This window comes from Lissotriton vulgaris, chromosome 12 (genome assembly GCF_964263255.1).
Source record: "Lissotriton vulgaris chromosome 12, aLisVul1.2, whole genome shotgun sequence".
NCBI lineage: Eukaryota > Metazoa > Chordata > Amphibia > Caudata > Salamandridae > Lissotriton > Lissotriton vulgaris.
The window spans coordinates 518015644-518039015 of NC_141700.1; the positions used below are offsets into that span (position 1 = coordinate 518015644).

Genomic DNA, 23372 nt, shown 5'->3' on the forward strand with positions numbered 1-23372 from the left:
GCCCTCACTATCTATCGCCCTCACTCTATCTATCGCCCTCACTCTATCTATCGCCCTCACTCTATCTATCGCCCTCACTCTATCTATCGCCCTCACTCTATCTATCGCCCTCACTCTATCTATCGCCCTCACTCTATCTTGCTATCGCCCTCACTCTATCTATCTATTGCCCTCACTATCTATCTATCGCCCTCACTCTATCTATCTATCTCCCTCGCTCTATCTATCTATCTATCGATATATCTATCACCTTCACTCTATCTATCGCCCTCACTCTATCTATCTATCCTATCTATCTATCTATCTGTCGCCCTCACTCTGTCTATCGCCCTCATTCTATCCGTCTATCTATCGCCCTCACTCTATCTGTCTATCTATCGCCCTCACTATATCTATCTATCTAATCGCCCTCTATCTATCTATCTCCCCACTCTATCTATCGCCTTCACTCTATCTATCGCCCTCACTCTATCGCCCTCACTCTATCTATCGCCCTCACTCTATCTATCAATGTATCTATCTATCTATCGGCCTCACTCTATCTATCAATCTATCTATCGCCCTCACACTATCTATCGCCCTCACTCTATCAATCTATCTACCTCCCTCTATCTATCTATCTATCTATCTATCTATCTATCGCCCTCACTCTATCTATCGCCCTCACTCTATCTATCGCCCTCACTCTATCTATCGCCCTCCCTCTATCTATCTGTCGCCCTCACTCTATCGCCCTCACTCTATCTATCTATCTATCTATCGCCCTCACGCTATCTACCTATCGCCCTCACTCTATCTATCTATCTATCGCCCTCACGCTATCTACGTATCGCCCTTACTCTATCTATCTATCTATCTAGCGCCCTCATTCTATCTATCTATTTATCTAGATACTGATCGCCATCACTCTATCTATCTGTCTAGCTATCTATCGCCCTCACTCTATCTATCTATCTATCTACCTATCTCGCTCACTCAATCTCTCTATCGCCCTCACTCTATCTATCGCTCTCCCTCTATCTATCTATCCAACTCTCTCTATCTATCGCATCACCACAGCATCACTCAGCACCACCACAGCATCACTCAGGGGCACAACAAAATCACTATGCGCTATGCGCTACCACAGGATCATTGAATGCCACAGCATCACTAGTCGCCACCACAACATCACTCAGCGCCACCACAGCATCAATCTGTGCAACCATTCAACAACAACTGGGTCAAATATGTTCTCTCAATGTTTCAAGCTTTAATACAAATGTCACAAAAAGAGGTTAGTATTTCACTTCTGTTCTTGGATTTTCGTCACAATAAAATACACTGAACATATTCTTCACAAAAGTTATTTACAAAAGTTTAAGCTATTGCCATTATAAATTACAATAACTTTTATTTAAGTATTAATTATTAAAACATTAAAAGCCATTGTTATTTGTAATATCAATACATCTAAGTCATATGAATACAACACATATTGCATTACAAATGCTATAGGTGTCACAAGTTATAACTATTGGCATTGTAAATGACAAAGCTATTATTTTTGCTATTTTCAAAACCAACACATAAATAAAAAAAATGTGTAATTTACAATACCAATAGCTCAAACTTTCCTAATGCGAGACCTTATGCATTGCAAATGCTTGTTTGCCCAATGTCTTTAAGTTTTGGTCTCCTGTATTCTAATTTACAAATCACTGGCACATTGTTGAAAAAATAAATGCAGATATTGTTGAGCTATAATATTTGAGTTTCTTTTGGGGACACAGATCAGGATATTGTTTCCGATCAAAAAGGAATCCAAGATTAATGCAGCAGCCAGAAGATGGCATCTAGGTCAGGGTGTCTGCTGCAAAAGGTTGAATCGCTAGACATCTATCACAAGATAAAGAAGACGCTTAAGATAGCGCTAGGCACCCCCTCTTCATTTTGCAGATATTTGCTCAGACAACCAGTGTTGCCTTTCGTTTTGGAAGATGAGGACATTGGGAGGAGAAGGTGGTCAAATGAACGCATGAGCTAGGCTCATTAGTTACTTTGAAACAAGCAGGTTTTGAGTTGTTTGGGGAGTGGCAGGTGATATTATGTATCTCTGACAGCGTTGGGAAAGGTGAGCCATATAAGAGCTGCTCTGGCTGAAAATTATTTTTCACCCATAGGAGTCTTGTAAATATGCTAAACAATTTTCTCAAATGCTGCTGACAATTCTAATATGCTCAGGAAGCAGCCAGCACCACCAACTTCCCAAGGCCAGCATCAAGCAGGGCAAACAAGAGTAGCTCTGTGGCAAGGAAAAGTCAGATTCAAGGTCTACAAACCCTTCGGTGCGCAGTGACAGTAAAGTTCAGCATCTTCATGATTAAGGACACATCCAAATAAGGTATAAATGTGAAAGATAAAGGCGATCCTCAGAGAATATATATCCAGTAAGGGTGTAAACACCAGTATTTCTGGGAGCTTCAGGGACAGTTTATGAAACAAAAGATAAAATACTGCTACATTGGACTTGTGCCGTAATGATATGCAAATTAGGTCAATTAAAGTGTGTTAATGTGTGAAAGAATAGCTTCGTGGGGTGAATCACACCTTCCCTCTCCTGAAGGAGATCTTATAGTCTTCTTCCGTTTCCCCACCTGTTAATGGCCATTACATGCTGATCCTGGCTCCTTCCTGCCTCTTCATGTTCAACCTTCATAATAAACAAATGTAAAAAGGTTCTCTTTTACTGAGGTCTTTCTTTCTGTTTGCAATACCCGTCACTGGCTAAATCTTGCGGTTTACATATTTCATTTTCTTCACCATTTTCCTTCTCTCAACTTCAGACTACCACCTAAGTCGGTTTTATGACATCTTGTAAATGTAAATGTATTTGAGCTTATATAGCGCACAGCTACCCGCAGTGGGTTTCCCGGCGCTTGCTTAGGGAACCCGTCCTGGTATTCCCCTGTGAGATAACCCCGGCAGGGAAAGCCAGGCATCCCGCCGCAAGGGGCCGTTGTGGAGATTAAGCAAGCTATTGCCCAGAGTCGCAGAGTGTGAACCCCGTGAGTCGAGAAGGCACCGGAGCGAGAATTATCAAGTCCGTGGAATTTTTGAGCCCAAGACCCGCTGAGGCGGGGAATTGAACCCTGGTCCAGGGCCGATCTCAGATTCCCGGTCTGCCTCCTCTAACCCCTGAGCCACACTTCTCCACATCTTATTCACTGCTTTCCTCCTGCAGCACAAATGTAGAACATTTATATATTTGTATTACTCTGCCCTCAATAATTCACCTATTTCCCCCCTTTCACTGTTGACTCAAAATGGCATTTCATTTCATTCCATTCTGGTTAATTCTGCCATTTTGTTTTTTTAATGTATTACTCTCAACTGCTGTGAAGCAGCTTTGCTCTCCATCCCTTTCTCCTCAAACTGATGACTGAATATAGATCTCACAACAAGTTCTCTCCTTTAGATTATCTTCCTTTAGTTGTTTACGTCTTTCCCTACCCCATGCAGCACAGTATCCTAATTTTACAAACTCCTGCCCTAAACATTACTGCAGTGTCCATTATCTCAGCAGAACTCACATCTCCTGGTGGGTCTTACAGTTATGGTGCTCTCCCTTCACAGAAGCTCATCACAGTCTCTGTTAAAACACACCCAAACACCTCCTTCCTTCTTTCACTCAACTCACATTTTCCTAATCTCTTTGCTGTTGTCTCCTAAAATCTGAAAGAGCCCATCCAGGATTTCCGGCAGGTAGTCCAGCAGGTTAATGTCAGGCACGGACTCCAGTACTAGGATCTGCAATAAGAGAAAAAACGAGTGTAAGGGTAGTGAGACCGGTACATCTTCATAAGCATAAAGTCTACCAAGAGCAAAGCCGGTTACTGCAAGAGTATTATTGCCTATTACAAGCAGGAGGTATGTAACAGGCACAGCACTGCTTCAACAGCTAGTGGGAGACTGGCATGGAGCTTTAGGTACAGTGACAGTTCAGAACACTTCAGCTCCTGAGATCTAAGTTGTGGGAGGGGTAAATACACAGTGATGGAGCGGACTTAAAGATTTATTTCTAAAAAGTTCGTGACAAATAAAACTCTCGTGATTTTTATTTTTACTAACGTGTGTTGCATGATTTATATGTTCACTGACTCAACTTAGATTAAAATGCACCATCATGAACATGCGGGTTTAATCATTTGTGCTCTTGTTATGTTTGTCGTCTTGCTTTAAATAATACATTCACTTTGTCTTTTGTTTGTCATTTATTAATTGCAGCCGTTTTGGAAACAATAGCATGTGCATTCTTTAAATGTGCTTTTGTTTATGTATTGTTTGTCCCATGTGTATGTGTTTGTTATTTGTTTGTAATGCAAAATTAGGTAACATAGCTAATGGGTTAAACTTAGTCGGAAAAGGGTGGGTAACAGAATAATTATGATTTCTTGAATTAATTATTGTCTTGTGTTTCTTTGCATACTAGACACCCTCATTGCATTGCATGCAAGAGGCTTGAGGCCTACTTCTAAAATGGATGATAAAAAGCTTGACCAGAGTGAGCCTTGCACAGCTACGCAGGAATGAAAAATTAAATATCTTCCTACATTAATTCTTGGAGAGGCTTGCAAACAAAGGCTGTGTGGAAGTTTAGGACATTTGGTTCAATTCGTTCCTTGGTCAAGGCCGTACTAGTCGTTCGGCAACGGAAAGACGGAAAAACAATGAGCGGACGGAGGAAGCCTTTGCTCTTGTTAAATGTTACTTTCTTCGGAAGCTGCCGGTGTCATACTCATGAACAATAGTACTTTTGAAAGTGCCTCTGGCTATGTGGAAGACGGATGATGACCACATCGTATGACATCTAACAGCCAATGAGATTCAGTTCTGCTCGAATATTTGTATTCTTTTAGTTAGTTTTAGATAGGAAAATACTATAAGAATTGCCCCCTTGCTAAGAGCACTGTTCGATCGATACTGTGCTCCAGAGACGCTGCCAGTTTTCCCTTTCACGTAAGACTCTATTATTTTGCTTACTTACAGGTCTCTTCTTTAGCTAAGTTAGGGAGATAGGCTATGGAGAAATAAATAAATAACTGTTTGAGCTTTTCTCATGCTGATGTTGGTTTATTGAATTTACATGACTTTTTGTGCCATTAATAATTAATGATTGAAAAATAAAACTGCTAATAAAAAGTTTGAGCTTTCTTTATGGAATAAAATTTAATAAGATCGATTTTGAAATGACAAGCTGGTCTTGATTGTTTCTTTTTGTGTTACCATTAGTTAATCCATTGCCTTTATATGTGACTTAATTAATGAATGTGTTTCATTAAAATAATTAGGTCATATGATTCAGTAGGTCAAAATACAGTTATCTGTTAAATATGGGCCTAGTGATAGATTTATAAATAATGGTGAGTAGCCTGGTGTAGAAATTATATATGACACTGAATTTCTTTAGACCCGCTGGATCAACAGGAAAGGCCGAGCGAGGTAGATCAGGGGAAATGGTGCATGGCGTAGAGGTTACTTGCTTGAATGAGTGTAGGACAGCTACCAGGTCTGCCTGGAAACCTTTGCTACCTTGTTTCTGAGGGTGGGTGTTGTGAGAAGTTGTGCAGAAAGTTAAAAGAAGCAAGCAGCACGTTTCTCTCTCAAAACCACAAGGGATTAATCTTTACAAAGGGATACTGAAAGTCACCTAAAAGTCATAAGCATCAACAGTGCAAATTGAATATTTGCCATGTAGAGAAGAGCTCAGACTTTTCCTAGTAATGATGGGCAATACTCAATAATATACATGTTGCGCATACTATGCTTGTGTAGAAACATCCCCAGATGTGTGCCGAGCCATTAAGTACCATTTAGAAGACCTGCTGATGATTCCAGTATTTGACTGTCTTCCTGCCAATCACTCTGTTCCTTGTAGACTTTCCCAGATCCAAGCACTTTCCTCAAGTTGCTTGGAAAGGCCAAATCAAGCCTTTTGTCAAGTGACTGTGTTAACTCTTAGTGTACTTTATCATCACGGACTCATGTTGGTTCACTCAGAAGGGCAAATTCTGTCCCACCATGTGTGGTATAAAGAAAAGTGAGAGTTATTATTAAGGTATTAGGCGTCTTCTCCATTTTGAGAGGAAATAAAATAGCAGACCTCACTACAAGCACACCTCACCTTTTCCTTTGCTCCCTCGCCATAACCATACTTGTGATCTTTGCTGTGAACCATCTCATTCAGGCATTCTTTACATAATGCTTTTGTGGCCACGCCATGAACATGCAACCACAGCAGGTAAAGCTGTCCCCGTCCTCTTGGCCACGCACTTACCCAAGAGATGATGAACTGACGAGCATACTGGTTGTTGGAGTAGATTCTCTCCCGCAGCAGTGGCACGAAACCCACCAAATCAAATTTGTTGCTCTCAGTCACAATGTCCTAAAATACAATAAAATCAGAGTACGATCACAGAAAGCGATGAATGGATTCAAGGCTTAACGAGTGGTAGTGTGCTCTAGTCTCAGATCAATGAATGCTCTTAGCCACATGCCAATGTTCGTCTTCACCCATGACCTAATGGAAATCACATACAGAAAGCGAGAGCCCACACCGGCACCCCTACTACGCACATAATGGAATTGTGTTTGTGGTGTTGTGGATCTGAGTTCTAATCCACCTTTCCCACTGCAGGTGAAATGTAGAATGAAGAGGAGATGAAGGAGGCCAATCATTTGATGTACGTACTATGGGGAAAATAGAACAAGTAATCGTAAAGTGCGCCTGGTACAGCCACAGAGTAAAGTAGACATGTTATACTTCAACAGTCATGCCTACTTAATAAAGCCAGACAAATACTTACCCATTGATTTTACGCTTAGAAATAATTCAGTTTGTTCAAATCCTATTGGGTAATTGTTTAACCATTAACTCAGTCGCCAAGTACCGTGCCTGCTCGGTCAGCTTGCAGTACTGGTGCATTCCCGCCTGCCTCCGAAAGGAGAAGCAGCAGTGCTAATCTCACAGATGAAGTGCGGATCCTGAGAGGCCTCACAGGAAGTTTGTATAATGCGGTCATTGCGTTCTAATCTGTTTGAGCCGTCCCTCAATGCAGAGCAGCAATATTAACACTTGTGATGTGTTACCTGGGACTAGATCATGGTCAGACTAATGCCATCATTAAGAGTTTATTCAGATATTTTTTCCATAAAATGATATGACATACAAATGTAATGAAACAGACAGAATATGTGACACTAGCATAGGAAAGAAGCCTCAGTTAGTATAGGCCAAACTATTCTTTCAATGTAACAGAACATGATGATGTCACAATGTGGGTAAAACACTTGCAGTCGAGGTTCATTTGGAGAGGGTCATTACAGGGACACTGCGCTCTCACAAGCAGAGAAAACATAGGATCCTTAGTAATCAGTGCTTCAGATACTCAGTCAGCAACAAAATGAATGTGTCACCTAAATGAGCTGGTCTCCCTAGGTGTATGTGGGTGAGCAGTCCAAGGCTCCACTCAAGGGCGGTATGGGGCAAGTCTGGGAAAAGTGCAATCCAGCTATCTTAATGGCAATCAAGTATGGATGTCAAGCCAACGTTGTGTGATCACAATAACTTAACAATATCTCTTATAATATGGTGAAGTGAGAAAGTAAACTATGACGGACTCAATGGAAAACACAAAACAATACAAAAAAAAAGTACAATAATTGTGGCGCAAGGACCAACCTCACAGTGAGAACAGTAATCTCATGTGACTACTGGGCCGGAATGAAAGCAGTTGTCAGTAGTGAAACCAGGAAAGTGCTAGAAGAGGTCGTAAAGACAAGCTGTCTTGTGGTTGGTTCTTCAGCAGCCTGCTGTCCTCTCGCGATGAGGGTCAAGAGGCAATTTTGGCTGACCAGAGGCCTACACATAGGGCCGCTGAGTAAACCGTTAACATGGCCACAGGCTTATTCTAGCCAACAAAAAGTGCACACAGCATTCTGCAAAGCACCTTAAGCAACAGAGTACACACAGGTACTCAGTGTAAACAAGCATTTGGCAAGCAATAGGTCTTGCATTTGCGAATGTTTGAGCTATTGGCATTGTAAATGACACTGTCTTTTATTTATGTGTTTAGAAAACCTGCAAGGCGTGAGTAAATACGCACTTTGTACTTATAGTCGTTGCTTATGAAAAGAAAGCCTGGAAGTAACTGCGCCTATTTTACTGCCAACCTTACTTCTTGTAAGCAGGGACTATAAGTACAAAGTGCGTGTTTACGTACCGCTTGCAGGTTTTCAAAAGTAAAAAACGAAAAGCATTGTCATTTACAATGCCTATAGCTTAAAATCTCACCAAATGCGATACCTATTGCATTGCAAATGCTTGTTTCCATTTCAAGTACTATGGTGTTGGAAGGCAGTAACCCCAGGGATCAGGATGACTCTCCTAACCACCCGGAACCTCCTCTCCCACAATTACTGCCGAGTCTTAACGAGGGGGAGTCCCCGCCGGGGAGGACTGATCGTACACACTGTCGGCACACCACACTTACGAACGGACACCACACCGTGAATCTTTATCAAGTATGAACTTTATCAAGATAAAGATAGGGAGCAATACAAAGCGATCGAAGGATCGCGAAAGTCTCGTAACAAGGGAACGGGGAAGCGGGACAGTCTTAGAGGGCCAGCTGGCACGCCACGCACCCTGCGCACAGTTCTCAATCCTCGAACTGGGGGGTACGGGGGCTGGCGATGAGACTTGCTGTCCTACTCACTTCGGTTTCCGATGAACGGGAGGGTAGCGTTGATGGTCCAGCCGGACCAGAGAGTTCTTCAAGCCGCGACGAGGTCAGCAGGGCTTAGTCAGGAGTACTTCGTCGTACTCGTAGTCAGGTGGAGCCACGACAGCGTCAGCAGGGCTCCGATGGTTCAGGTCTTACTCTTTGAGAGGGAGCCGCAACAGCGTCAGCAGGGCTCCGATGGTTTAGGTCTTACTCTTCGAGAGGGAGCCGCGACAGCGTCAGCAGGGCTCCAATGGTTCAGTTCCGTAGGTTCGAGGATGAGCCGCGACGACGTCAGCAGGGCTCGGTGGGTCAGAGTCTGTTCTCCTCAAGGTCAGCCGCGATCAGATCAGCAGGGCTTTCTTGTCCAAGATACAACTGCCGACTAGATGGAAGGCAGGCTGTCTTATAGTTCAGGAGCTCTTTGATGTCCGGACCCTCAGAGGCAGGAGGCCGGAGGTCCGAGGGCCAGGCGCCTGATTGTCTGGCGGCTGTGTCTTTGATGCTTTTGGACCATGCGTCCAGGGAATCCCACACGCCCATCGAGGCCTGGAGCCAGCTCACTAGGAAGTCAAGAGGTGCGATCGAAACCAGCCCCCAGGGATGGTTCGGAGGTGTGAGGACATCCAGCTCCTCTGGAGGGGGCCGGAGGTGTGATGGAAGCCTTGGTTTCGGGTACTTGGTGAGTCATCCACCCCCCTGGGCGAGTCGGGCGCGCACGCCTAGCTGCAGCCGGGAGCGGCCAGGGGCTGCCGAAAGGGAAGAAGGCGGCCGGCTGGTTGGGGAGGCCAAACATGGGGTCTGCCGGTCACGTGCAGGGTTGCAGGCATGCGGTCTGGGGGTCGTTTCAGGACCGATGTAGGAGTCTCGTGTATAGTTCGGGGTGGACGGAAATTAGTTCTGTCCGTCGTTCTGGGTTATGGGGGGTCAGCGAGGGCCACGCCACGAGGCCGGGTCCAACATGCGTCCCCTCCTGCTGAAAGACGAGGAGAACTACCCATCCTCTTGGGGGTTCTCTTCGCTGAGGCGGAAGAAGCGGGACAGGCCGTCAGCGTTGGCGTGGTCGGCACCAGGCCTGTGTTCCACAGTAAAATCCATCCCTTGGAGGGAGATGGACCAGCGTAGCAGTTTAGGGTTCTCTCCTCTCATCTGCATGAGCCACCGGAGAGGACGGTGGTCGGTCTGGACCAGGAAGTGGGTACCGAACAGGTAGGGCCTCAACTTCTTTAAGGCCCAGACTACGGCGAAGGCCTCTCGCTCGATGGTGCTCCATCTCTGCTCCCGGGGTAGTAGCCTCCGGCTGATAAAGGCTACTGGATGATCAATCCCCTGGTCGTCCACCTGGGAGAGCACGGCCCGATGCCATGTTCGGAGGTGTCGGTCTGGACCACGAACTCTCTGGAGTAGTCAGGGGCCTGTAGTACTGGAGCGGTGCACATGGCCTGTTTCAATTCCTCGAATGCCTTCTGACAGGCGGGGGTCCAACTAACCTTCTTGAGGTAGGCCTTGGCTGTCAACTCTGTGAGGGGGCCTACAATACTCCTGTACCCCTTGATGAATCTACGGTAGTACCCTGTGAGTCCTAGGAAGACCCGCACCTCGGTCTGGGTCGTGGGGGTCTCCCAGGCAGTGATAGCGTCTATCTTGGGTTGGAGGGGGGCTACGAGGCCGCTTCCGACCTGGTGTCTGAGGTATACCACGGAGATTTGTCCTATTTGGCACTTGCTAGCTTTAATGGTGAGCCCGGCTCGACGCAGGGTGTCCAACACCTCCCAGAGGTGGTGCAAGTGCTCGGGCCAGTGAGCACTGAACACCGCAATGTCGTCGAGATATGCTGCGCTGAAACTTTCCAACCCGGCCAGGACCTGATTGACCAGTCGTTGGAAGGTGGCGGGGGCGTTTTTCATGCCGAATGGCATCACTCTGAAGTGGAAATGGCCATCCGGAGTGGAGAAAGCAGACCTTTCTTGGGCCCTCTCCGTGAGGCCGATCTGCCAGTAGCCACTGGTGAGATCGAAGGTACTGAGGTACTGAGCCGAACCTAGGCGGTCAATGAGTTCGTCGGCTCGGGGGATGGGGTGAGCGTCGGTTCGGGTGACTGCGTTGAGTCCGCGGTAGTCTACGCAGAACCTCAGCTCAGGAACCGTGCCAGGGGCGGCTGCCTTCGGAACCAGGACCACGGGGCTAGCCCATGGGCTGTCGGAGGCTTTTACCACTCCTAGGTCCAACATTTTGTCGACTTCAGCCTTGATGCAGGCTCGAACTCGGTCAGGGACTCGGTAGGCTCTGTGTCGTACCGGAGGGCTGTCCCCGGTGTCCACGTCGTGGACGCACCAACTGGTGACGCCGGGGGTGAGGGAGAAGAGGTCGGAGAACTGTCCCAGCAAGTGGCGACATTCTTCACGCTGCAAGGGGGTGAGGGAGGAGGAGAGACTCACTCCCTCTACGGAGCCATCTTGATCCTTTGCACACTGGAGATCTGGTAGAGGGTCCGTTTCCTCCTCCTCTCCGTCGTCGGTGGCAAGGAGTAATCCCAACTCAGAACGCACAAAGTGGGGTTTGAGCCGGTTCACGTGCAGGACTTTCAGGGCGTTCCTGGCTGATTTCGTATCAACGAGGTAGGTGACCTGGCTCTTGCGCTCTATCACCTTAAAGGGTTCAGTCCACTTGTCCTGCAAGGCACAAGGTTCCACTGGGGACATGACACCTCTCCCCTGTTTCCCCACCTTGCTGGAGCTATGGTCACTAGCGCTGGGATGCCCTAGGGTAGCTACGCGCTCTATAAATCCCAATCAAATCAAATCATTCAAATCAACCTGTTGGCCTGGTTGAAACTCGACCAGAGTGGCATTCTGGTCGTACCAGCGTTTCATCTCCTCTTGGCTGGCCTCCAGGTTGGCCTCTGCCAGCTCGCGAAACTTCCGCGTCTGGTTCCGGAGAGCCAGGACATAGGTGAACTCATCGGTGGGTGTGCTCGGGGGGCTGTCTCCCAGCCTTCCTTGACCAGGCTGAGGGGACCCCGGACGGGGTGCCCATAGAGCAGCTCGAAAGGGCTGAACCCCAAGGATTTCTGGGGAACCTCTCTGTATGCGAACAGGAGGCAGGGCAGGAGGACGTCCCACTTGTGTCGCAAGGGCTCCTCGAGACCCATGATCATCCCTTTCAGGGTGCGGTTGAACCGCTCAACCAGGCCGTTACCCTGGGGATGGTATGGGGTGGTGAACCTGTACGACACCCCACACTGTTGCCAAAGGGACTTCATGTACCGGGAGATAAAGTTTGTGCCTCGGTCGCTCACCACTTCCCGAGGGAACCCCACCCGGGAGAAGATCCCCATGAGGGCCCGGCCCACGACCGTCACGGTCCGGAGGGGGATGGCTTCGGGGTATCGGGTGGCGTGAATGACCAGAACCAAAATGAACCGGTGACCTAAGGAGGTCCGGGGGTCCAGAGATCCGACGATGTCGATCCCCACCCTCTCGAAGGGGGTACTGACAACGGGAAAGGGCTGGAGGGGAGCCTTGCGCTTACCTCCGCTTTTGCCGCTAGCCTGACACGTGGGGCAGGACTTACAGTGGTGTTCCACATCGGCCCGCATGCGGGGACAGTAGAAATGGGTTACTAGCCGTTGGAAGGTTTTATCTTGGCCCAGGTGTCCCGCGGGGGGCACATCGTGGGCCAGGTTGAGGAGGATGCAGCGGAAACGTAGGGGTACCACCAGCACGCGGGATGACCCTAGTTCGGCGGTCTTCTGTTCACTGTAAAGTAGGCCGTTTTCCCAATAAAGGTAATGGGAGCCGGACTGGTCTCCAGCGGCCTGGGCTGTGGCCTGTTGCCGGAGCCCCTCAACGGCAGGGCAGGAGGTCTGCTCTCGGCAGAACTCCTCTCGGGACGGTCCTCCTTCTTGGCGCCACTGGGCCAACTCGGGGATATCTGCTAGGGTGGGAACTGGCTCGACGGCGGGTCCGAGGGGACCTTCGTTGGATTCGCTTCCTTCGATGGAGGGCTGGTCGAGGACCGTGGGGTGCTTGCTACCCTCGGGTACATCAGGGGCTGCATTGGGGAACTCGGGCTCTTCGTTCCCGGGATTGGACATTCTGGCGGTCATGGCTCGGGTGCTCACACAGGCCCATTGGGGCAGACCCAACATTTCTAAATGGGTCTTTCTTTCTACCTCTTTCCACTGGGAACTCTCTAAGTCATTCCCCAGGAGGCAGTCTACAGGCATGTCCGTGCGGACCGCTACCCGTAGATCGCCCGAAACTCCCTCCCACTCAAACAGGACCTGTGCTATCCTGCAGGTGCGGACGGAATTATCAGCTGCTATCACTCTACAGGAGGTGTGGGGGATGATCATGGACTCTGGGACTAGCGTGTATCTAACAGACGTGATGCTGGCTCCTGTGTCCCTGAGGGCTCCTACGCTGCGCCTGTTAACCTTAACTGTCTGGCGATATTTTTCGGTGTTCTCGGGCAGGTAATCTCCTGGGATCATTTCGCTATTCCCCAGGGAAGCTAAGACCCTGGCTGCGGGCTCCCACTCCCCCTGTTCCTCTATCTCTTCCTCTTCTAGGGCCACTGAGGATATCTGTCTGGTGGAGGGGCCAGTGGGAGTGGATTTCGGGGTAATGGGACATCGGGAGTCACCGGCATAGTGCCCGGGTTGCTGACACTTGTAGCATGTGGAGCTGGGGCGGAGCCCTGGGGGTCCTGCACTCGGGCGGCTCTCGTCGCGGGAGGAGAGCGTGGGGCCTGGGCTCTGGGGGGACTGCGCTGGGGCCCTGACTGGGATCCTTGCTCTCTGCCTCGACCTCCCCCAGCTCGCTGGCGGGAAGATCCTTGGTCGTTCCGTGGGGGGTCTCCCCCCAGGCCCCTTCTGGACTCGGGTGGCCACCCAGCGATCGGCTTCAATAGCCAGTTTCCGTGGGTTGGCGAGCTTGCTGTCCAGGAGGTGCTGTCTTAGTTCTACAAAGCAATTGGCGGACAGGTGCTCGTAAGCGACTAGGTCGACTAGGCCTTCGAAGGTGGTCACATTGCTGCCCTTGATCCACCCATCGAGGGCCCGGGTGTAGTAGTTTACATAGTCTACCCAGGTGGTGCCAGGAATCTTCTTGCACTCCCTAAACCGCTGGCGATACATTTCCGGCGTTAGGCCGTAGCGTAATAGGAGAGCGTCTTTCATGTGGGGGTAGGCGTTCATGTATGCGGTCGGTAGGTCCAGCAGGGTGTCTCTTCCCTCGCTGAGGAAGCGGCTCCACAGGCCGGCCCCCCAGTCCTTCTTGGGGACCCGGTGGGCAGACATGGCAACCTTGTAGGCCTTGAACCACTGCTGGATGTCGTCTCCTTTGTAAAACTCCTTCATAACGTCTTTGGGGATGTGCACCTTCGCTTCTTTGGGGACCACCTGCTCTCCAAGTCCCGGTGATCCGGTTGCTTCTGCTCTGGCTTTCAATTCGAGTTCTTTGAGGCTGCGCTCGTGCTCGAGCTGAAGTTTCCGACCTTCATGCTCCCTCTGGAGCTTCTTCTCTTCTAGCTCTCCCTGGAGCCGCAACTGCTCAACTGCCAACTTTTTTTCTGCAAGTTTGAGTTCGCCCTCCAATTTGAGGCGCGCCAGTTCGAGCTCATGGCTTCGGTCACGTTCTCGGTCGGCCCTCTCTTCCGAGGACCGATCTCTCCCGGTTGCTGGATTCTCTCACCGGCCGGTGTACCGGGTTCAGTCTGTGGCCTCTCTCCCTCGTCGTCTTCGGCCGGGGGGAGGGGTGCTCCGGACTCTACCCAAGCGGTTAGCGCTTTCTGGAAATCTTCCTTAGTACTTAGTCCGGTACTCGGGATACTCAGTTCTCTGCAGAACTGCTTTAGCTCTCTATGTGTGTAGTCTTCCAAGAGGTCTTTGTCGAATGTTGTCTTCGCACCAGGTTCTGTAGTTGTCATTGTTGCTCTTCCTTTCTCGTGCGTTTGCTGCGTGTGGGTTCAGGTAGTGTATCAGTGGTACGATCTTTAGACGTAGGTTCGTATCACACTGCTGCCACCAATGTTGGAAGGCGGTGACCCCAGGGATCAGGATGACTCTCCTAACCACCCGGAACCTCCTCTCCCACAATTACTGCCGAGTCTTAACGAGGAGGAGTCCCCGCCGGGGAGGACTGATCATACACACTGTCGGCACACCACACTTACGAACGGACACCACACCGTGAATCTTTATCAAGTATGAACTTTATCAAGATAAAAGTAGGGAGCAATACAAAGCGATCGAAGGATCGCGAAAGTCTCGTAACAAGGGAACGGGGAAGCGGGACAGTCTTAGAAGGCCAGCTGGCACGCCACGCACCCTGCGCACAGTTCTCAATCCTCGAACTGGGGGGTACGAGGGCTGGCGATGAGACTTGCTGTCCTACTCACTTCGGTTTCCGATGAACGTGAGGGTAGCGTTGATGGTCCAGCCGGACCAGAGAGTTCTTCAAGCCGCGACGAGGTCAGTAGGGCTTAGTCAGGAGTACTTCGTCGTACTCGTAGTCATGTGGAGCCGCGACAGCGTCAGCAGGGCTCCGATGGTTCAGGTCTTACTCTTCAAGAGGGAGCCGCGACAGCGTCAGCAGGGCTCCGATGGTTCAGGTATTACTCTTCAAGAGGGAGCCGCGACAGCGTCAGCAGGGCTCCGATGGTTCAGTTCCGTAGATTCGAGGATGAGCCGCGACGACGTCAGCAGGGCTCGGTGGGTCAGAGTCTGTTCTCCTCAAGGTCAGCCGCGATCAGATCAGCAGGGCTTTCTTGTCCAAGATACAACTGCCGACTAGATGGAAGGCAGGCTGTCTTATAGTTCAGGAGCTCTTTGATGTCCGGACCCTCAGAGGCAGGAGGTCGGAGGTCCGAGGGCCAGGCGCCTGATTGTCTGGCGGCTGTGTCTTTGATGCTTTTGGACCATGCGTCCAGGGAATCCCAGACGCCCATCGAGGCCTGGAGCCAGCTCACTAGGAAGTCAAGAGGTGCGATCGAAACCAGCCCCCAGGGATGGTTCGGAGGTGTGAGGACATCCAGCTCCTCTGGAAGGGGCCGGAGGTGTGATGGAAGCCTTGGTTTCGGGTACTTGGTGAGTCGTCCACCCCCCTGGGCGAGTCGGGCGCGCACGCCTAGCTGCAGCCGGGAGCGGCCAGGGGCTGCCGGTCACGTGCAGGGTTGCAGGCACGCGGTCTGGGGGTCGTTTCAGGACCGATGTAGGAGTCTCGTGTATAATTCGGGGTGGACGGAAATTAGTTCTGTCCGTCGTTCTGGGTTATGGGGGGTCAGCGAGGGCCACGCCACGAGGCTGGGTCCAACATATGGATATTACAAATGACTGTCAGAATGACCAGGTATTTATGTGGGGTGCAAAAAGTCAGGGGTCTTTAAAAGGGGCTGGGCCTATGTAATTAAGGTTGTGGCTTAAACATGTAAACTATATATATTTTTTTGCCCTATAGTCTGCCATCCAACCACTATTTTGTTGCAAGATAAAGTAAAGCATGTGAAATACAAACAGGAACAAAATCATTTACGCGTAACACCTTCAATTTTTTTTTACATTAATTGTTAATAAATCGATCAGTGTTATTTGAAAGTAGAGTTAAGGACATGAATATAGGGCCTAATAGAAACCCATCTTAATTGCTCTTTTTAATTACTAAGGAGTATGAGATTTGGAGAGATCCGGCCACCTTAAAACCTGAATATGGCGATTTACCAAGTAGGATATGTGCATACCTAGTCTTTCGCAATATTGCTGTCATAACAAACATAAGTAATGTAAAACTAGGAAGCAGAGTTTCTTTTCCGACCCCTACAGAGATAAACTGTATGTTTTTTTTTATTGATGAAGGCGTGTACCCTTCCGGCCTGTCCATGATAGCAACAGATGCTGCACCTCTTCTCCAGGCAGCTACGGCTGTGCGTGTCACAGGTGAGCACGGGAGGGGGGAGGGAAGAAAGGCAACAGAAAGTACGGCGGGAGTGGAAAGATAGACAACACGGACAACAAGAGGGGTGTGGGAACAAAGGCAAAAGGAAGTACGGTGGGAGGGGGGCATGAAGAAAGACAACACGGACAACGGGCGGGAAGAAAGACAACACGAACAATGGGAGTTGGGTGGGATCAAAGACATTCAGGACAATGGGAGGAGACGGGAACAAAGGGAAAGCGGACAATGGTAGGGGGGTGGAAAGAAAGGCAACAAAGTACGGCGTGAGGGGGCGGGAAGAAAGACAACATGGACAACGGGAGTGGGGCGGGAAGAAAGGGAGTACGGGATGGGGTGGGAACAAAGGCAACAGAAAGTAAGGCTGGAGGGGGCAGGAAGAAAGAACACGGACAACGGGAGGGAGGCGGGAACAAAGGGAATAAGGACAACGGGAGGGGGTGGGAAAAAAGACAACAAAAAGTACGGTGTGAGGGGGCTGGGAAAAAAGATAATGTGGACAACAGGAGGGAGTGGGAACAAAGGGAATACAGACAACGGAAGGGGGCAGTAGCACTATGTTTCACTCTAGATTGATCAAATTCGTTACCAAGAAAAAAAGAGTAACTCCTGTATAGATCTGATATAAATTTTAAATTCCATAGTTTCGTAAACCGTTCTCTCAAACATTGATCTGATTCTTGTAGTTCCATGAATACTATTTTTTACCTAGGATTTTAACTTCTAATCATGTACGAATCATGTTTAATTTTAAATATTGATGTCTTTTTTATCTTTGTAATGGTTCTTATTAACTATACAATAAATAAATAACTAGTCAAAATAACCTCAACTTAAGGCCATTAGTTTTGGCACTTTTTGTGCAGGTTGGGTCATCTTTCTTTTCACTGCCATTGGTAGGTGGGTGAAATGTTTGTTGGGCATGAAAAAGGGACTGGATGCATGTATGCTTGGTAGGACGGTTAACAGACCCCAGTAAGAAGCTCCTTTAGGACAAGAATACAAGGCACGGTAGCAGGTCACAGTGCGCCGTATCTGATGAATATGCACATCTTTTTGTTTACGCATCAATGGCACATATGCAAATTGAGTATCTGAATCAGACTTCTATGCAATGTTTTATTAGTAATGCAAATTGTGAATGCTGGGTACATACGTTTTTAGTGATCTCTTTGAGAGCACCTGCATTGTTAGACATGTTCGGGCCTACTGAGTTGACAACTCCAATTGTGTCTTAGCACTGGCATTTTTATTTTACCAGTATAATGTGTTTTGTATAGTCAGCTAGACAACAACTGCATGAACAATACCACATATGCTGTAACTGGATCTATTATAAGCCATTTGTAAATGGGCAACTGAAATGTACACCATAGAGGTCCTAATTTCTGCCGCCCACTAGAGATAATTCTTTAGAGAGCATGGCTGAAAGGATGTGATATTTTGATATGCATAAGCTCTCGAGCTATTTATATTCAGATGAACCTCTTTTTTGGTGAACTGTAAATGTTCTAGCACTTGAGAGACGTGGCCCTATGGCAAATGTTCTAGAGCTTGAAAGGCATTGCCCTGTGGTTAAATCATTATTGGTTCATGACTTCCAGTTCCAATCCTAGCTACCCCCCAGTTGCCCTACATGCGAGATCGTTGTCAAAGCAACACAACTTATGAGAGTAACCTGTAGTAGCTGCCATCCATATGTAGTCTTAATAAGTAGTCTTGGTCTGTGTTCTGTTGACGTAGTAGTGCTATGAAAAAGACTGGAGGTCGCTCTTTAGTGCCATTTATAAAACAAATGTTGGATGGACAGTTCTTGCCTATTTGTTAATTTGAGGTGGGCAGTAGTGTGGCACTGGGCATGGGGGTATTCCGAGGGCCCTTTTTGTATTTGTACCCCCCAGGCATGTGTACTCCCAGTGGCACCAGCCACCTCACACAAAGAAAATATTATTGGAGGGGATGTGTATTGCCTGCGGCCTGCAGGGATCTCCGCCTGCACCCCAGAGGAAGCCCTGACAATGGTGTCTGGACGGGACTTCAGTGTCACCCCCTTCTCCCGAAACTTCAGCCTGTGCTCTGCCGCAAGGAGTTCACACCAATGCTCCTGGATCAACCAGAGGTCCTGCTTGCCCTACTCCCACCATAAGAGGCCTATGTGCGGTAGCAGCCCCAGACCACCGCACACCATCCCAGGAAGGCGACCCATGGACACAAGCACTGGAAGAAGGAAGGAAGAGGAGGCCTGAAATGAGCAGCAGGGCAGCAGACTTGGGGGTCAGGAGGTGCGCCTCAGGGAGGTGTACTCAGGCTGCGGGCACAAAAGCACCTCCGGTGGGCTCCACAGGAGCCACCAGCATGGCTTCACTGCAGGTAGGGTCACCCATCAGCTAAGTGTCACAGCCTCCCGCTCAGGGATTTGGCTATCGACGATGCAGTGGCACCAGGGTTCAGAGGAGCGAGACGCCCACTGCACCCAGAGTATTTGTGTTTTTACTAACAAACAAGTTTATTAGAGTGGCACATTTCACGTGCACGTACCAAGGCCCTTGCTACTCACTGCAACAGAAAGTATGGTGGGAAGGGGGCGGTTTGAAAAAAAAACACAGACAACAGGAGTGGGGCGGGAACAAAGGGAATACAGACAACTTGAGGGGGAGGGAATAAAGACAACACAAACTATGGCTGGAGAGGGGCAGGGGAAAAGTGAACAAGGAAAATGGGAGTGGGGCGGGGGATAAGTGAACACGAACAATGGGAGGGGTGAGGGCCAAGATGAACACAGACAATGGGGGGGGGGGGCAAAGTGAACACAGACAATGGGAGGGGGCGGGGCAAAGTGAACACGGACATTGGGGGCAGGGCAAAGTGAACACAGCCAACAGGAGGCGGGCGGAAGCAAAGTGAACATGGACAACAGGGGCGGGAGCAAAGTGAAACACGAAGAAGAAAGTTACAAAACAAGCCGAGGCAAACGAAAAAGTAGAGAGTGTACCAAAACATATGGCCCATATCGAAAGGATCAATGTAGCAGGGGCAGTCAACAGGGTGGGAACTAAACAACCACAAGGCGGGACAAATGTACTCTATAAGCAACCAATGAAAAGCTGTGGGCGTGTGGTGGGTTTGTTCAAAAACCACAGAGGGATTAGAGCATGCCTCACAGAGCAGCGCATGTGTGCTGCATCTAGGCTCGACCTAATAAAAATGATGTTCAGTGAATTGCAGGACAGCCCACAGTACAATCCCAAAGCAGGCAAAAGCCTTCAGTCTAACAGTGTCAGTGTCTCCTTGCAAATTCCAAAATCCAGTCAACTGGCCTTGTCAGTCTTACCACCTTAGAGAGGAGTCTGGAAAGGCAGGAGCCTCAGAGCCAATGTAGGGCGTTGCATGAACCCCCCCCCCCCCTTTAAGAGGATCCTATAGCAGGAAACCATGTGCATTCTCTTCAGAGAGGGCACAGTAGCAGGAAAAAGAACAGTGGATAAGAGCATATTCTGTGGGCTGTACTTATCCGCCATCTTGCAGATACCATTCTTAGAGAAAGGTAGATTGTTGTCCCATTTAACAAGAGAACCCGGGAACAGTTGTACTTGTAATGTTTGCAAAGAACTTCACTCATTTTAATGTCTGTGAAGGATTTTACAAGTGATGAATGCATGTAATTAGTGCTTAATTTGAGCCGGTGTTAGCAGATAGGGCCTACTAGCCCTCATTTTTGGGGACCAGCACTTATTTTTACTCATGAGATGTTGACTCAGAACCAGAGAAAACACAAAAGTGCAAAAAAAGAGAGACAGAAAGAAAGAAAAACAGTGACAAAGGGAGAAAGTGGGAATGCAAGAGAACATAAAAGCGTAAGAAGTGTCTGGTGGGTGAATGAGGCATGAGGTGGAATCAAGAGTAAGGAAGTCTTTGTATTCAGCACCCTGACACATGACGAAACTGGCCAATGCATTTTGAGAAAAACTTTAGACCCAGGTACGTACTGTTTTACAAATTAAGCACTGCATAAAAATATTTGTAAATATTATATTGTATTTAAAAAATAAACATGAAACAGCCCTTTCAGCTTTGAGCCTTTGGTTTTTAATTTACATAGAGAGCCCAATAAGCAGGCACCCTAGGTACCCTTGGAACTACTAAAACCAAGTATTATGCCACGATCTGCCATAGTCAAAATAGGTGGGGTAAAAGGAGTGGCCCTAAGGAAGCTAAGGACGGGCAGGGCAACCCCTCAAAGGGTCCACCTAATGGGGGACCGTCTGAAGAAACAATGAGCAGTTTCAGCAGCTCCTTTGGTATTCGGGTCCCTCAAATTGCTGTCAAAACTAATAAGAAATGGTAAGATGGCAGATCAGCAGTGCACCACGGACTTTCCGCCTCACACATACTAATGTATATACTGCAAAAGCTATCAGGAGGGCGTTGGTTTGGGGAGAGGAGGAAGCTAACGGGCAAGAGTTTCTGCAAAATCTCCGAGTTCTATTACTGGCAGGGAAAATCAAATCCCAATTTAAAGTTAACCTTATAAAATTAAAAGGCACCCACACCATAAAGCCTTACACTGCCAGGGGGTTTGCTCACATCTGTGCCAAATCTTTTTTCAAAAAATAGGTGTTAAATTGCTGAAACATATGTACACCTTTGTGCACCCATACAACATACATGGTGTTTTGGGCACATTTAGCGCTATGTATTCATGCAAACACCACATCAACATCTAATATGAGTCTGTAGTTATAATGAAAAAGGTGGACTATTTTCACTTTTAAACACATTTCCTCAACATTTTGGTGCATTTCTCCAATAGCCAAGCATCAATCCAGGAACATTAACTAAGGAAATATTGCCCTAAATGACTGGACTCTGGAAATAAGAAATACATATGAGTTATTCGAGGGAATGTAGCCTTCCCAATCAATTATGTAACATCAGCGTAGGTAACTATCTTATGACATCCCGTCATGTGGCCAAATATTAATGTCCCTCTCTTCCAGGGAAACCCTTGCAAGAGGAGGATGGGGGTCTCACGCACCCCCTAGACATCCTGCTACAGTCTGGTACAGTCACTCTTCTCCTCATAAAACAATAATTTGCAATGCAATAGGCCTCGCATTAGGAAAGTTTGAGCTATTGGTATTGTAAATGACACATTTTTATTTATGTTTTGTTTTTGAACATAGCAAAATTAATAGCTTTGTCATTTACAATGCCAATAGTTATAACTTTCGCAAATGTGACACCTATAGCATTTGTAATGCAATATGTGTTGTATTTACGTGACTTACATGGATTGATATTACAAATAACAAAGGCTTTTAATTTTTTTTCAATAATTAATACTTAAATAAAAGTTATTGTAATTTATAATGGCAATAGCTTAAAGTTTTGTAGATAACTTTTGTGAAGATTATGTTCAGTGTATTTTATTGTGACGAAAACCCAAGAACAGAAGTGAAATATTAACATCTTTTTGTTACATTTGTAATAAAGCTTGAAACATTGAGAGAACATATTTGAACCAGGTGTTGTTGAATGGTTGCACAGATTGATGCTGTGGTAGCGCTGATTGATGTTGTGATGGCGAACGAGTGATGCTCTGGCGTTCAGTGATGCTGTGGTAGCGCATAGTGATGTTGTGGTGCCCCTGAGTGATGCTGTGGTGGTACGGAGTGATGCTGTATGCTATGCTATGTTTTGTTTTGCTATCCTATGTTTTGTTTTGTTAAGCTATGCTATGTTTCGCTATCCTATGCTTTGATTTGTTATGCTATGCTATATTGTGTTTTGTTATGCTATGCTATGTTTTGTTATGCTATGCTGTTTTGATATGCTATGCTTTGTTATGCTATGCTATGTTTTGTTATGCTATATTTTGTTGTATTTTAATATGCTATGCTTTGTTTTGCTATGCTATGTTTTGTTATGCTATGCTATGTTTTGTTGTGTTTGGTATGCTATGTTTTGCTATGCTATTATAGGTTTTGTTTTGCTATGCTATGTTTTGTTGTGTTTTGTTAAGCTATGCTATGTTTTGTTGTGTTTTGCTATGTTATGTTATGCTATGTTTTGTTATGCTATGCTATGTTTTGTTTTGCTATCCTATGCTTTGTTTTGTTATGCTATGCTTAGTTATGCTATGCTATGTTTTCTTGTGTTTTGCTATGCTATGCTATGCTTTGTTATGCTATGCTATGTTGTGTTGTGTTTTATTATGCTATGCTTTGTTTTGCTATACTATGTTTTGTTATGCTATGTTTTGTTATGCAATGCTAAGCTTTGTTTTGTTATGCTATGCTGTGTTTTGTTATGCTATGCTATGTTTTGTTGCGTTTTGTTATGCTATGCTTCGTTGTGTTTTGTTATGCTATGCTATGTTTTGCTATGCTTTGCAATGCTATATTTTGTTATGTATGCTATGTTTTGTTGTGTTTTGTTATGCTATGCTATGTTTTGTTGTGTTTTGCTATGTTATGTTATGCTATGTTTTATGTTATGCTATGTTTTGTTATGTTCTGCTATGTTTTGTTCTGCTATGTTTTGTTGTGTTTTGATATGCTATGCTATGTTTTGTTATACCATGCTATGTTTTGTTTTGGTATGTTATGCTATGCTTTGGTATGTTATGCTATGTTTTGTTGAGGATGAGGTTGTGTGA

The 23372-nt window shown here is 47.2% G+C and overlaps 1 protein-coding gene across 2 annotated transcripts in view; it reads right to left on the reverse strand.

The window, feature by feature from the left end:
• VAC14 (VAC14 component of PIKFYVE complex) overlaps positions 1 to 23372 on the reverse strand; it is a 1981056-nt gene that overhangs the window by 1421759 nt on the left and 535925 nt on the right. For both annotated transcript variants that reach the window (XM_086945294.1, XM_086945293.1), the window contains exons 6-7: positions 6317 to 6424; positions 3680 to 3789 (exon numbers count right to left, since the gene is read on the reverse strand). In XM_086945294.1, coding sequence (XP_086801420.1) covers positions 3680 to 3789; positions 6317 to 6424 — 218 coding nt within the window. The remainder of the gene's footprint in view (positions 1 to 3679; positions 3790 to 6316; positions 6425 to 23372) is intronic.